Raw genomic sequence first — 13,173 nt, forward strand, 5'->3', positions numbered from 1 at the left:
CCTCTCCGTGGAGTTCGTCGACGACGCGAGCCTCTACCTCCGCGCGACGGCGGACACGGTCGTCAAGGGCGGCCGCGCCGTCGACAAGGACGACGTCGAGTTCGTCGTCGACGAGAAGAAGTCCTTCGTCTTCTACCGGTCCGCGAGCCGCGAGTCCATCTTCTTCTTCCCGGCGCAGAACCTCTACAGCGTGCCCCTCGGCGACGACGGCACGAACCAGGCGCGCCTCGAGAGCATACGCACGAAGCTCGGCTGGGAGAGCATGGGCGCGCGCTCCGAGGACGTCGACGACGACCCCGCGTCCTACCAGCCCCTGCGGCGGTGAGCGTAATTAGCCGGTAGTGCCAAGCCAATCGTGCACTGCACGCACGCTCTTGTTGAGGTCGTCAACCGTAACAAAAGCATGGCGCCGTGCTGCCCGTCGTCGCGCAGCGCCAAGATCCAAGACGAGCCCGTGCGGCAGCTGCTCGTCGTCGGCGCCGCCGGCGCCGGCAAGTCGACGCTGTTAAAACTGCTGAAGCAGCGCTTCGACGCCGCGAGCGCGCGGAAAAAAAGGGGGCAGCCCGAGGCGCCGCCGGCCGCGCTGCCGGCGACGCGGCCGACCGTCGGCGTCGAGGTCGAGCACGTGTCCGCGCCCGCGAGCCGCATCATGCTGCAGGAGGTCGGCGGCTGCATGACGCTCATGTGGGAGCGCTTCTACGAGCCCTGCGCCGCGATCCTGTACGTCGTCGACGCGACCGACGCGGCGACGCTCGCGGCCGCGTGGGTCGAGCTGTTGACGCTGCTCGAGGACGGCCGGTCCCGGGGCAAGCGCGTCACCGTCGTCCTCAACGCCAAGGGCGAACCGGAGCGCGCGGCCGCGGCCGCGCGGTTCCTCGGCCTCCACCGGCTCGGCGCGCGCGTCGCCGTGCTCGCGGGCAGCGCGAGCGACGGCGCCTTCGTCGACGCCGTCCGGGCCGCCGTCGTCGAGACGACGGCGCTCGTAACGCCGGCCTAGGGTCCTTAGGGCGGCGGCGCTCACTCGAGGAGGGCGAGCGCGCGGTCCGTGCTCGCGAGCGCGCGGACGACGTCGACGGCGGCGGACCGGCGGAGGACGAACTGCTCGTCGAGCTTGTAGAGCGCCTCGAGGGCGTCGACCTCCGTGGGCGTCAGGTCCGGGTGCCAGAAGTCGACGACGAGCCAGTAGGCGGCGGCGCCGCCGTCGTTGGCCGTCGCGTGCTTGAACGTCGAGTCGACGACGACGGGCCCCTCGCGCGGCGGCGCGTCGCCGACGACGACGGCGCCGCCGCCGCCCGCGAGGGGCGCGTAGAGCGTCAGCACGTGGTTCTGGAGCTCGCTGTGGCTCGGCGTGCGCGTGCCCGGCTGCTGGGCCATGATGGACACGTGGCGCGGCCCATAGGGGCAGCCCTCGAGCGCCGCGAGCGTCTCCGGGAACGCGTCTTTCCCGAGCGCCGTCGCGCGAAAGTACGCGGCCAGCGCCGCCGTCGCCCGGCCGTGGGTCTCGGCGCGTTTCGGCGGCGCCGCCGCGGCGGGCTTCGTGACGCTCTCGACGAAGAAGGGCGCCGGCGGCGTCGACAGGCGCCGCTCGGGCGCGTCGTCGTCGTCGCCGAAGGCGTCGTCGAGCGCCTCGAGCGACGCGGCGAGCGACGCGCCGTCGTCGCGGCTCGACGCGGCCAGGGGCGACTCGTCGAGCTCGCCGAAGTCGTCGCTGAAGTCCGTGCCGAACTCCTCCTCGAAGAACTGGTCCGTCCGCAGGTACTGGCCCCGGTCCTCGGCGTCGTCGTCGGCCGCCGCCGCGGCGCCGCCGCCGTCCGCGGCGAGCGCGGCGCGCAGGGCCGCCTCGGCGAGCTCGCCGCCGCCGAGGGCGTCGAGCTTCGCCACGAGGTCCGACGCCCAGGCCGGCGCGTCCCAGGTCGGCGCGGCGCGCAGGCCCGCGTAGCAGTGGAGCGCCGCGACGCGCCGCGCGCCGCCGTCGGTCTCCGCGAGCGAGCAGGGCGCGTAGCGGCTCACGAACTCCGTGCGGTTCCGGCCCCGGGCCGACAGCGAGATGATGCGGTGCGCCGTGAGGTGGTGCGCCAGCCGCAGGGCCGCGGCCTCGCCCTCGGCCGCGCGCGCCCTCGCGACCCAGCCGTCGCCGTCGTACTCGCGCCAGAACGCCGCGTCCCAGGGGCCGTCGACGCCCGGCGCCGTCTTCGCCTTCGCGAGCGCCTCCTCGATGGACTCGTAGAACTCCGCCTCCTCGGCCGTCGCCGGCGCCTCGAAGAGCGACGGCAGACCGTCGAGGGCCGGGTTGGGCGCCGGCGCCGCGGCGACGGCGGGCGCCACCTCCGGCGACGCCTCGTCGACGAAGGTGGACCGCGCGGCGGTCGTCACCCGCGGCGCAGCGCCGTGCTGGAACGCGCCGGCGCTCTGCAAAAGGAGGAGCACCTTCAGGCCTTCCATATCGCTTGCACGGCCTGAGCACTTCACGTCAACGACATCGTCGGCGACGGGCGGATCGTGCCGTCGAGGTGTACGCCGCGCGCGCCGGGGATGCCACCCCGAGCGCTCGCACGCATCGCGAGCTACACCACGAGCATCCTCGCATCGTCGAAAAAGCGGCGCCTTACCCCTCCTCGCCCTCGTCGTCGGAGGGCTGGTCGTGCCAGTCGGTCCGCGCGAGGCACTCCGCCGCCTCCTTGAGCGCGTCGAGGAGCCCCGCGTTCGTGTGCTGCTTGAGGTCGTCGCACGCCTGCGTGAGCGCGGCCATGAGCGCGTCGTCGTCGTTGAGCTTGAGCCGCGCCTTGCGGTCGTGGAGGCAGTTGGCGAGGCAGTAGGCGCCGCGGTGCACGAGGCTCGGCTCCTTGGACCGGAGCACGTGGTCGAGCGCCGCCTTGCCCCTGTTGTCCGCGATGGCGCGCGCGACGTCCGCGTCGCCCTCCGATGCCATGGCGAGGCAGCCGATGGCGGCGCGGGCGAGCTGGACGTCGCCCTTGCCGCCGTCGGCCTCGTCGTCCTCCTGCGCGAACGCGAGCCAGAGCTTGATCTTGTCCGGCTTCAGCAGGTGCGCGATCATGTCGCGGTCGGGCACCATGTTCGTCAGCGCCTCCGTCGCCGCGCGCTGGACCTCGTCGTTGTCCGAGAACTGGAGGTACTCCAGCGCGTGGATGCCCTTGTTCGCCGCGACGCGGCGCCGCGCGGTCTCGCCGAGGCTCAGCAGGTTCGTCAATCCTAAAAGCGCCTCGAAGTGCACCAAATCGTTGACCTTGAGCTGCTTGCAGAGCCAGAGCAGGGGGCGGATGCCCGCGAGGCGCTGGGCGTCCGTCAGCCGGTTCGGGTCCGTCGTCACGAGGATCTTCGCCGCCGCGTGGCCCGCGAAGATCCGGCACTTGTCCGACCGGTCGCCGCCGGCCTCGCTGAGCGCGACGGCGGCTTTGAAGCCGCCCTGCTGCACGAGCGTCCCCCGCAGGTTCTCGTCCTTGGCCAGCGCCACGAGCGTCGCCGCGAGGTGCTCGGACGTGAGCGGCGACGGGTCCGTGGCCGCGAGGTTCGCGAGCGCCAAGACGCCGTCGGCCATCGCGAGCTTGACGCACCGCGCGCCGCAGAGGTCCGCCGTGTCCGTGTCGGCGTCGTCCTCGGCCTTTTGCTTCGTGATGCGCTGGAGCTCGTCGTACTGCTCCGCGGTGATGTCCATCTCCTTGTCCGCGAAGTGGCGCCGCCGGAGCTCGTCGTTCGTGACCGTCAGGTTCGCGAAGACGCAGCTCAGGCCGTAGGCCACGGGGTCGCTGCCCTTGGAGGCCGACGCCAGCGCCGTCAACGACGGCAACGCCGCGCCGCAGCGGCCGCTGCCGTGGGCGAGCTCCTCCTTGACGGACGACGCGGACGCCATCGCCGCGACGACCTCGACGGCGCGCTCGACGGCCGCGACGCCGTCGTCGCCGTCGCCGACGCCCTCGGCGACCTCCTCCTTGCGCTTCAGAGCATCGCGCAGCAGGGCCACGGCGCTGTCGAGGAGGCGGCCCGTCTCCCGCGCGCCGCTCTTGAGCGCCTTGGCGGCGAGCCCTAACTTCGCAACCGCGCACGCGGCCGCGGACCGCACGGCCGTCGACGCGCCGTCCTCCATGAGCCGCTCGAGCGTGCCCGACGCCACGAGGGGCTGCAGCAGCACGCGGCCCTCGTTCGTGCTCGCGCAGGCGCTCAGCGCCTCCGCGCCGAGCGCCTCGCCGAGCGGCTCGCGCGCGCCCAGGAGCCGCACGACGTCGACGACGCCCTCGGGGCAGCAGTCGCCCTCGACGGCCAGCGCGGCGAAGTGGCCGCAGGCGAGGTGGCAGGCGCCGACCAAGCCCGCGCCGCGGCGCTTGCGCGCGAGGTCGCGGCTCCAGTCGCCCGCGGACGCCTCGGCCGCCAAGGGGTCCGCGAGGCCCGCGGGGAACGACGACACCCACGCGTCGTCCGAGACGCCGCCCGCCGCGACGAGCGCCGCGACGAGCGACGCCGGCGCGGCCTCGTCGGGCGACTCCCACTCGAACTCGACGTCGGACACCGCCGGGTCGCCGCGGCGCGCGACGGCGCGGCAGACGCGCGCGACGGCCGCCTGCGCCTTGCGCCGCTCGCCGTCGTGCTTCGCGTCGAGGAGCGCCCAGAGCCCGCCCAAAACGCCGCGCCGCACGGGGCCGTCGGGCAGCTCGAGCACCTTGCCCAGGCGCCGCGCGCGGCACCGCCGCAGGTCCTCCTGTTCTTTCGCGTCCGCCGCGCGGCGCTCCCGCGCCTCCGCGTGGCCGGGCTTCGACGCCTCGAACATGGCCGCGAGGCCCTTCTTCTTCTTCGCGGCCTCCTTGGAGAGCTCCGGCGCGAGCCAGCGCACGAGCAGGTCGAGGCCGAGCTCGCGGACGCGCCGCGTCCCGCTCGCGAGCGCCCGGGCGACGACGACGACGGCCGCGCCGTCCGCGGCCGCCCGTAGCCGCGCGGGCGTCAGGTCCGCGTCGTCGTCGCTGGCGTCGCCGTCGCCCTCGACGACGGCGTCGTCGTCGATGTCCAGCGCCGCCTCCTCCGCCGCCGCGGCCTCGTCCGCCGCTCCTCGTCGGCTTCGGGCGCGGCCTCGCACAACGCCGCCGCGAGGCCGAGCGCCGCGGGCGCCGCGTCGCCGCCGAGGAACCCCTCGCCCTCGCGCCGCAGCACGCCCGCGACCTGCCAGACCATGGACGGCTCCAGCGCGCCCGCGTGCCGCGCGGCGGCCGCGAGCATGCGCACCGCCGCGCGCCGGACCTCGCCGTCCTCGGTCTTCGACTTCGCGCTCGCGCAGGCCGCGTCGCAGGCGCCGTACTTCCAGAGGGCCCGCGCCGCGGCCTCGTCCTCGACGGCGCAGCGCGCGCCGGAGACGAAGAGGCCCTTGCGCTTCCGCGCGTCGCCGTCGGCCTCGCCGCTCTCGACGCATTTCGAGATCTTCAAAGCGAGCTGCACCGCGGGCGACTCGTGGGCGCCCTCCTGTTTCAGGGTCGCGCTCAGGCGCTCCTTGACGCTCCTCGCGAGGGCGACGGCCTCGCGGTTCGCCGGCTCGAGGCGCACGCAGGCCTTCAAATCGCGGAACGCGTCCGCGAGCTCGCCGAGACCGTCGCGCGCGCGCGCGCGGCGGTAGTAGGCCTTGGCCTTGGAGCCGTCGAGCGCGAGCGCGCCGTCGCAGTCCGCGACGCAGGCGGCGAAGGCCTCGAGGCGCAGGTGGCACGCGGCGCGGTTGCTCAGGATCGCCACGCGCAGCGGCGCGTCGTCCGTCTTCTCCAGGGCCGCCGTGTAGGCGTCGATGGCCTTCTGGTCCTCGCCCTTGGCGAAGTGGGCGTTGCCCGTCGCCTTTAGTGCTTGCGCGTCCATTCGCGGTCTTAGCGGTCTGGCTGCGCGCAGCACGGCGGCAGGATGCGCGCCTCGCGATGGATGATAAAAGGCTGCGGCAATTCGTTGCTTCTTGAAGCTAAGTTGAAGAAATTACCGGGACTTCGACGTATGTGGCGACGCGGACGTCCCGTCGGTGGATAGCGGCCGCCGCGCGTCGGTCTTCGGACCGCATTCGGCGGGTGGCTGGCGAAGTCTCGCAGCGCGCGCAGCACCGCGTCGTCCTTCTCCGGCGCAGTTCGTCCTCATCGCCGCCCCATCAGCGCCGGCACGACCCGTAGACGCCGCGGGGCAGCCGCCAGCCGGGAGATGCAGCTGTCCCGTGATCCGTCGCCGCGCGCGCGGCGTGCGCAAAGCCTGCGCAACGACGCGCTGATAGCCTGCGCCGATGTTGCCGCGGCCGATCAGCCACACCCTCGCTCGTCTGCAAGCCGCCGCCGTAGAACAGGGCCGCGCCGTACAGAAACTCCGCGCGCGAGTCCACCGGCTCCGCCTGCCGCAGACAAACATGTCGATCCACCAGCGCCTCATCTCGAAGCTGAGCGCGATGCCCAACGCCCAAGTCATGGTCGGCGCGTCGGCGGCGATGGGCTTCGGCTCCTTCTGCTGCTGCATGGTGTACAACACGATCTACAAGAGCGGCACGCCCGGCACGTGGAACAGCTCCCTCTGGACCGAGGCGACGAACGCCTACATGAAGTACCAGGTCGCCGACCCCATGAGCTACCCGGAGGTCCGCGGGAAGTGAAAAAACGGCTCGATTCGCCGGGTCCGAACCCCGCGGGCCCGGCGGCGCCCCGAGGCCCGGCGTCGGCGCGGCGTCGGCGCGGCGGCGCGCCGACCGCCGCGGGCCCGCCGCCCCGCCCCCGGGGGGTCGAACGCGCCGCGGTCGCGCGGCGCGTTTCAAAACGTTTATCTAAGATTGTATAGCTCGCCTCCTCCGGGGCCGCCGCTGCTCGACGAACGGGAAACCAAATTAGGCGCGCGCGCGCGAAGAACTCAGCGCGGCGGTCGGACGAGCGTGGACGCGGCCCGGGACGGCGACGCGCAGGACGACGTGCACTTCTTGCGGACCTCGAGGGGGCAGTAGGAGCGCATGAGGCTGTGGGCCGGGCAGGAGCCGCCGCCGCCGCCGTCGGACTGGGCGTCGCGCTGGGCGTGGCGGCGCCGGTTCGCGATCTTCGGCGACACCCGAAAGTAGCCGCGCGAGAGGCCCGAGTCCGCGTCCGTGGCCTCCATGGCGTCGTAGAGGTGCTCCAGCGCCACCCACCAGGGCGGGTACTTGAAGCGGGCGACGTCGAGCACGAGCACGCTGTCCGTGCGCACGTCGTAGGCGCTCAGGGGGCTGAAGTGGCCCGCGCCCGTCTGCCCGAGCGCGGACCGGTCGAAGGACGCGACGACCAGCGGCGGGTCGCTCGACGTCGCCGACGCGACGACGTGGCGCCGGAAGGTCGCCAGGCTCGCCGGCCCGCAGGCGCCGTGGCCCTCGCCCGCGTTCGCCTCGTGGTGCCAGTGCTCGGCGACGGCGCCGTGGCACCGCGCCATCGACGCGAACTCGTGCATGGTGATGCCCCGCTCGTCGACCTCCTCGGGCGCCTTGCAGCAGTTGCCCAACACCATGGCCTCGTCGAACCAGCGCCAGCCGCCCTTCCACCGCACGTTCGGGTCGATGGCGAGCGCGTTCATGACCATCGCGAGCGTCGTCACGCCGCACGACGGGGGCGAGCTCTGCGTGAGGAACTGGTTCGCGAGCTTGAAGTGGTTCTCCGCCGTGCCGCCGACGAGGGCGCGCTCGAAGCGCTTGCGCCCGCAGGGGCCGTCGAGCGGGACGCACTTGTCCTCGGGCAGCGGCCGCCCGTGGAACGACCACTTGGGCGCGGCGGACAGGGCGCGCCGGGCGGCGCGGCCGGGCGGCGCGGGCGGCCGGCGACCGGCGGGGGCGCCGCGGGCCGCGGGCGCGGCGCGCGCGGCCGCGGGGCGGCCGTTCAGCGTTTGAAAAGATCGTGCCGCCGACGAGGTCGTCTGGCGCGTCGCCGCCGCCAGAGACGTCCGGGACGCGGCGCAGGCGAAGAGCATGGTCGGCGGTGGTGCGCGGGAGCGCTCCGCTCGCCGCGAGAGTTCAGGCGCGCACGTCGCGCACGTCGCGGCCTGCGAACATCATGATCGGGTGGGGGCCCACGCTCTCGCCCACGCGCCGCTCTTCGTACCGGGGATTAGCACCGCGGGGGGTGCGTGTGCTTGGAAGAGATCTCCCGTCGACTGCGAGCGCCTTCCCACTCCACAAGGCCGGTCGAGAGCGAGAGATCCCGAGCGCTACTAGCAGTCCCTGCGAGCCTATTCTTGCCGCGCGCGCGCGGACGCGCGCGTGCCACCAGCACAGACTGCGAGTTTCCCCGAGCGAGCCGTCGTGCACCCGTCCGATCGAGATGGGCCGACGACGCGCTGGCCAGGCTGCCTCCAGGCGACCTCGGACACCTGGGGCAAAACAGGGCCGGCGAGCTTGTCGTGTACGACGGGTTGTGTCGCTGCTGTGCCACCTTGGCTGCAGCCGGCCATGTTCTCGCAGCTCACGCGACGAGTAGCACTCACAACCCTCCGCAGCGCTCGCTGCTGGCACCAGCTCGCGGCGACACAAAAACACAACACAACAAAACCGCTCGACGCCGCGAAACCGCTCGCCGCCTTTTTGTCCACAAACTCGGACGACAATAACAACGACGACGCCGCGCCCGCCGAAAAACTCGACGACGCGGACCTCCTCGCGCGCGACATCAGCGACCTCGGCGAGGGGTTCCTGCGGCGGAGCACGGCCGCGCGCGGCGGCGGCGACAGCGCCGCGCGCATGGCGCAGGCGACGTCGGCCGGCGACCTCATGTACTCGGGCGACCGGCCGGACAACTGGGAGGCGCTCCTCGCCGAGGCGCGCGCGGCCTACCCCGAGCGCGCGGGCCCCCGGCGCAACAACCACCGCAAGCGCGAGGCCGCGCGCTTCAAGGCGATCCGCCGCCAGCACCGCGTCGCCAAGGAGCAGCGCATCCTCGCGCACCACGCGGCCATGCTCCGGCGCTCGAAGCTCGCCGTCGAGCGCCGCGGCTGGGACGGGCCGCGCCTGCCCGCCGCGTGAGGCGCGCGCGCGCGCGACGCGGGCCGCGGGCGCGGGGCCACGCCGCGCGTAACCATCTATCCAAAGGACGCGCCTCGAAGGCGAACACACGGCGGGGCCGACGACGCTTACTACGCCCCGTTGTTCGCGAGCCACGCGGCGTGCCACTGCGCGACACGGTCGCCCGCGGCGTCGAGGTCCGCGGGCGTCTCGTTGGTGAGCTCGACGACGATCTCCGGCGCGTAGCTCTCGCGCGCCTCCTCGAGGATCGTCTGCATGATCTCGCACTGGAGGTTCTCCTGGAGCTTCGCCTCGGCGTAGCCGCGCGCCGCGAGGCGGTCGTAGAGGATCTCGGTCCCGGCGCGGAGGACGAGGACGAGGTCGAACCAGCGCTCGGGGAAGAGCTCGCAGGCGTGGTACTCGACGACGCAGCCGCCCGCGCCGAGCTTGGGCTCCATCGCGTCGAGCACCTTGTCCTCGTCGAGCACGTGGCACGCGCGCTCGTCGTCCCAGGCCTCGTGCGCGCCGATGGACGCCGCCAGCGCGCTCACGCCGACGCACTCGAGGCCCAGGCGCTTCGCGAGCGCCTCGGCGACGGCCGTCTTGCCCACGCCGGGCGTGCCCGTCACGAGGATGTTCGGCCGCGTCGCGCCCTTGCGCGCCCGGTTCGACGCGGCCTCGAGGCTCTCCTCGGCGCCCCGCTTTTTTTGGAGCTGGCAGGCCATCGTCTGCGCGTGTCGTTCGACGGGTGGTGGCGCGGTGTTGTTCGCAGGCGGCGGCGCGGCGCAGAGAGGCCGAAGAGATGGCAGCCTCGCCCGATTGTCGAGTGCAACATGTGCAAGCTCGAGATCAACATCTACTGCAACGTTCCATACTGCGGCGTCCACCTAAGCAGTCGCGGGCAGCCGCAGCCGGTTATTGGGGCCAGCGCTATCCATGTGTCCGCGGCCAAAGGCGCACGAGCTCCTGGGCGCGAAGCGCGAGGCCGACCTGCTCGACGAGGGCGGCCTCTGGATCATCCACGGCGAGGCCTATGATTTGTCGGCCTTCCGCGAGCGCCACCCGGGCGGGACGACGGCGCTGGATCTGTGCCGGGGCAGCGATGCGACGGACCTCTTCGAGCAGTTCCACGTCATGACGGACCTGCACCGCGCGGCGCTGCGCAAGTACCGCGTCGGCGGCCGGGCGCCGGCGACGGCCGCGGAGCCGTACAGCGCGTTCCACGAGGACGTGAAAGCCATGGTCCGCGACCACTTCGGCGGCCGCGGCGACGCCCACAAGGCGTCCTGGGAGCACCTGGGCCACATGGCGGTCGTCTTCGCCGTCTACGCCGCGGGCTGGCGCGGCTGGTGGGCCGGCGACGTCGTCCTGGGCGGGCTCGTGCTGCCCGTTTGCGCGTGGCTCATCATGGCCAACTTCGCGCACGACGGCAGCCACCACGCCGTGTCGAGGAAGCCCTGGGTCAACGAGCTCGCGCTCCTCACGTCGTCGCCGCTCCTTTATAGTTATGGCAGCTGGTACCAGCAGCACTGCGCGTCGCACCACCTCGAGACGAACGACCCCGACTCCGACGTCGACGTGCAGCACCACCCGTTCACGCGGTGGCACCGGTCCATGCTGCGGGACAGCGCGTCCATGACGGGCGTCGTCAACCTCTTCTGGCACTTCACGGCCTTCCTCGTGTCGACGATCAACATGTCGAACGTGCACCCCTGGAAGTTCGTCTTCGTGCCCTGGGTGCAGCGCCACCTCCTGAACCAGGAGCTTCCGCCCTACTTTTCGCCGGACAACGACCTCTACTGCGACGCGCTCAAGGCGGCGGGCAAGGACGCGCCCCACGAGCTCGCCTTCTTCAAGGTCTCGGGCCGCATGCACCGCCAGGGCTTCATGGACGGCTGGCGCGGCGGCCTCGCCGTCGCGAGCTTCCTGTCGTCCGTCGCGTTCCTCGCGACGCCCTATTTCCGCTTCGGCCCGGCGCGCGCCGCGGCGCTCACGCTCCTGCCCTACCTGGTCACGTCGGCCTTCTTCTTCACGGTCACGCAGATCTCCCACGTCCAGGCGCCCTGCCAGAAGGACCAGGACCGCGCGACGGGCGACTTCTTCAAGATCCAGGCGACGACGTCGCTGGACTACGGCGTCGACTCGGAGCTCTGGCGCTTCCTCACGGGCGGCCTCAACGTCCAGGCCATCCACCACGTCCTCCCCGTCGTCAACTCCTGCCACTACACGAAGCTCTACCCGAAGTTCTACGCGCTCTGCGAGAAGCACGGCTGCGCGCCCGCGAACAGGCCGGGCATCCTCTCCGCCGGCTACGCCCACCTCAAGCACATCTACGACCTCGGCGAGCTCTACACGGGGCCCCACGTCGAGTAAGGGGCTCGAGGTTGCTCGCGGCGCGGCGCCGGAACCGGAGTCCGGAGTCGGTCAAAGGGTCATTCAAGTTGCCAGTTCCGACGAAGTTTTTGTTGCAGTGAGTTTGCTCGACCACTCGAGGTGAGAACCCAGGAGTCGGGCAGCGTCAAGCGTTCGGCGGATGCGATCGATGCGATTCGCCTGGCGATCCCTGTTGCTCGCCGCCGCGGCGCTGCGCGCCCACTGCTGGGCGCCGCTCGGCCGGAACAGCACCTGGACCATGACGCACTGCCCCGCAGGCTGCCGCGAGATCACGGTGCGTCGTCGTCGTCGCGTCGTCGTCGTCGCGCGCGCGCGGACCGATGCGTCGTCGTCGTCGCGCGCGCGGGGACCGAAATTCGCGCGCGGTGGATGCGGAGATACGCGCGCTTAGGTGCTCCACCCGCTGGGCAGCGCCGTCTTCTCGACGCTCACGCTGCTCTCGATCGCGGCCGCTTTCGCGATAGGATGGGCTTGCGGCCGCGCGTCGTCGCCGCCGGCGCCGGTCGCGCCGGTCGCGGCGCCCGTGCACGACCTCGAGCGCCTGGGCGGCGGCGCGGGGACGCGACGTTGTCGGACCGCCCTGCTCGAGCCGTGCGGGTCCGACGGGGACCCGCAGCCCGCGCGCCCGGGCCGCACGACGAGCTGGTCCGCGTATGGATTTTGAGGTCTCGCGCTGGTGTGGTTCGATGGGGGCCCGGGGAGCACGCGATGGGAGGGCGGTCTGTCGCGAGTTCTGTCGCGATCGAGGAAAAGGTCGATGTTGTTGTCAAATCATTACCCTGCGCGAGCGCGCCCGCAGATTAATTAGAGCACATCGCAGAACAAACCAAGTGTCCGGTCACGTCCCGAGTCGGGTTCGACGGCGCGGGGTCCGTCGTCGGCGCGTCGGCCTGCTTCGCGCTCCCGCGTCCGTCGGAGGAGCGATGAACACCATCGACATCGAGGTCCAGCCGGCCGAGGAGCCGGTGGAAGACGGCATGCTCGGGGACGGGGGCTGCTTCATCTGCTACGCGAGCCCGAGCGAGGACGCGAGCCTCGAGTTCCGCCACCTGGACTGCTGCGACGTCCGCGTCTGCGCGCCCTGCCTGCGCCAGTACGTCGAGGTCAACGCGCGGCGGGGCCGCCAGTTCCTGCGGTGCCCGAGCCCGGCGTGCGGCCGGGGCTTCGGCCTCGGCGACGTGCGCCGGCTCGTCGACGCGCCGACGGCCGCGAGCGTGGAGCGCGCGTGGTACGAGGGCGACGAGGACGCGACGCGGTGCCACTTCAGCCCGGACTGCGACGGCCTCGTGCGCGTCGAGCAGGGCGCGCTCGGCCTCGTCGCGCGGTGCGACGCGTGCGCGCGGTCGTCCATCGTCGCCTGGGCGTCGCCCTTCCCGCGCTTCGGCGACGAGGACCCGAACGAGGCGGCCTTCCGCACGTGGGCCTCGCGGCGCATGGTCAAGGCCTGCCCGGCCTGCGGCATCTCCATCGAGAAGGCCGGCGGCTGCAACCTCATCGTCTGCCACTGCGGCCACCGCTGGTGCTGGTCCTGCTCCCTGCCCGCGGCGACCCACTCGTCGAACCTCTGCCGCGTCGTCCAGGCCGCGAACCACCCGGCCTGGGGGCCGCCGACGATCCAGGTCATCACGAAGCCCGTCGGCCTCGCCATCACGATCTCCGTCGTCGTCGCGGCCGCGGGCGTCTGCGTCGCCATCGTCGTGCCCGCCTTCATCGGCTTCGGCGTCGTCGCGGCGGGGACCTACACGTACAACCTCGTCGGCGACAAGGCCGCCGCGGGCGAAAACGAGGTCAACTTCGTCCGCGCCTAGCGCGCC

The 13,173-nt window shown here is 72.5% G+C and overlaps 4 protein-coding genes across 4 annotated transcripts; 1 reads left to right on the plus strand and 3 right to left on the minus strand.

Annotated features, from left to right (window-relative positions):
• Window positions 1-5,430: 5,430 nt before the first annotated feature.
• AURANDRAFT_15090 (hypothetical protein) lies at window positions 5,431-5,841 on the minus strand (the record flags this gene model as incomplete). The annotated part of the gene is made up of 1 exon (XM_009037077.1): window positions 5,431-5,841. A coding segment is annotated over one exon (411 nt), but the record flags the coding sequence as incomplete, so codon positions are not given.
• Window positions 5,842-7,059: 1,218 nt separating this feature from the next.
• Window positions 7,060-7,728, minus strand: AURANDRAFT_3544 (hypothetical protein; the record flags this gene model as incomplete). The annotated part of the gene is made up of 1 exon (XM_009036495.1): window positions 7,060-7,728. A coding segment is annotated over one exon (669 nt), but the record flags the coding sequence as incomplete, so codon positions are not given.
• A 1,368-nt stretch (window positions 7,729-9,096) lies between these two features.
• AURANDRAFT_58798 (hypothetical protein) lies at window positions 9,097-9,690 on the minus strand (the record flags this gene model as incomplete). Its single annotated transcript, XM_009037076.1, has 1 exon — window positions 9,097-9,690. One exon carries the CDS (start codon window positions 9,688-9,690, stop codon window positions 9,097-9,099), a length of 594 nt encoding a protein of 197 aa, XP_009035324.1.
• A 286-nt stretch (window positions 9,691-9,976) lies between these two features.
• Window positions 9,977-11,320, plus strand: AURANDRAFT_2132 (hypothetical protein; the record flags this gene model as incomplete). The annotated part of the gene is made up of 2 exons (XM_009036481.1): window positions 9,977-10,687; window positions 10,823-11,320. Coding segments are annotated over 2 exons (1,209 nt in total), but the record flags the coding sequence as incomplete, so codon positions are not given.
• Window positions 11,321-13,173: the final 1,853 nt, after the last annotated feature.

This window comes from Aureococcus anophagefferens (genome assembly GCF_000186865.1).
Source record: "Aureococcus anophagefferens unplaced genomic scaffold AURANscaffold_5, whole genome shotgun sequence".
NCBI classification, from domain to species: domain Eukaryota; class Pelagophyceae; order Pelagomonadales; family Pelagomonadaceae; genus Aureococcus; species Aureococcus anophagefferens.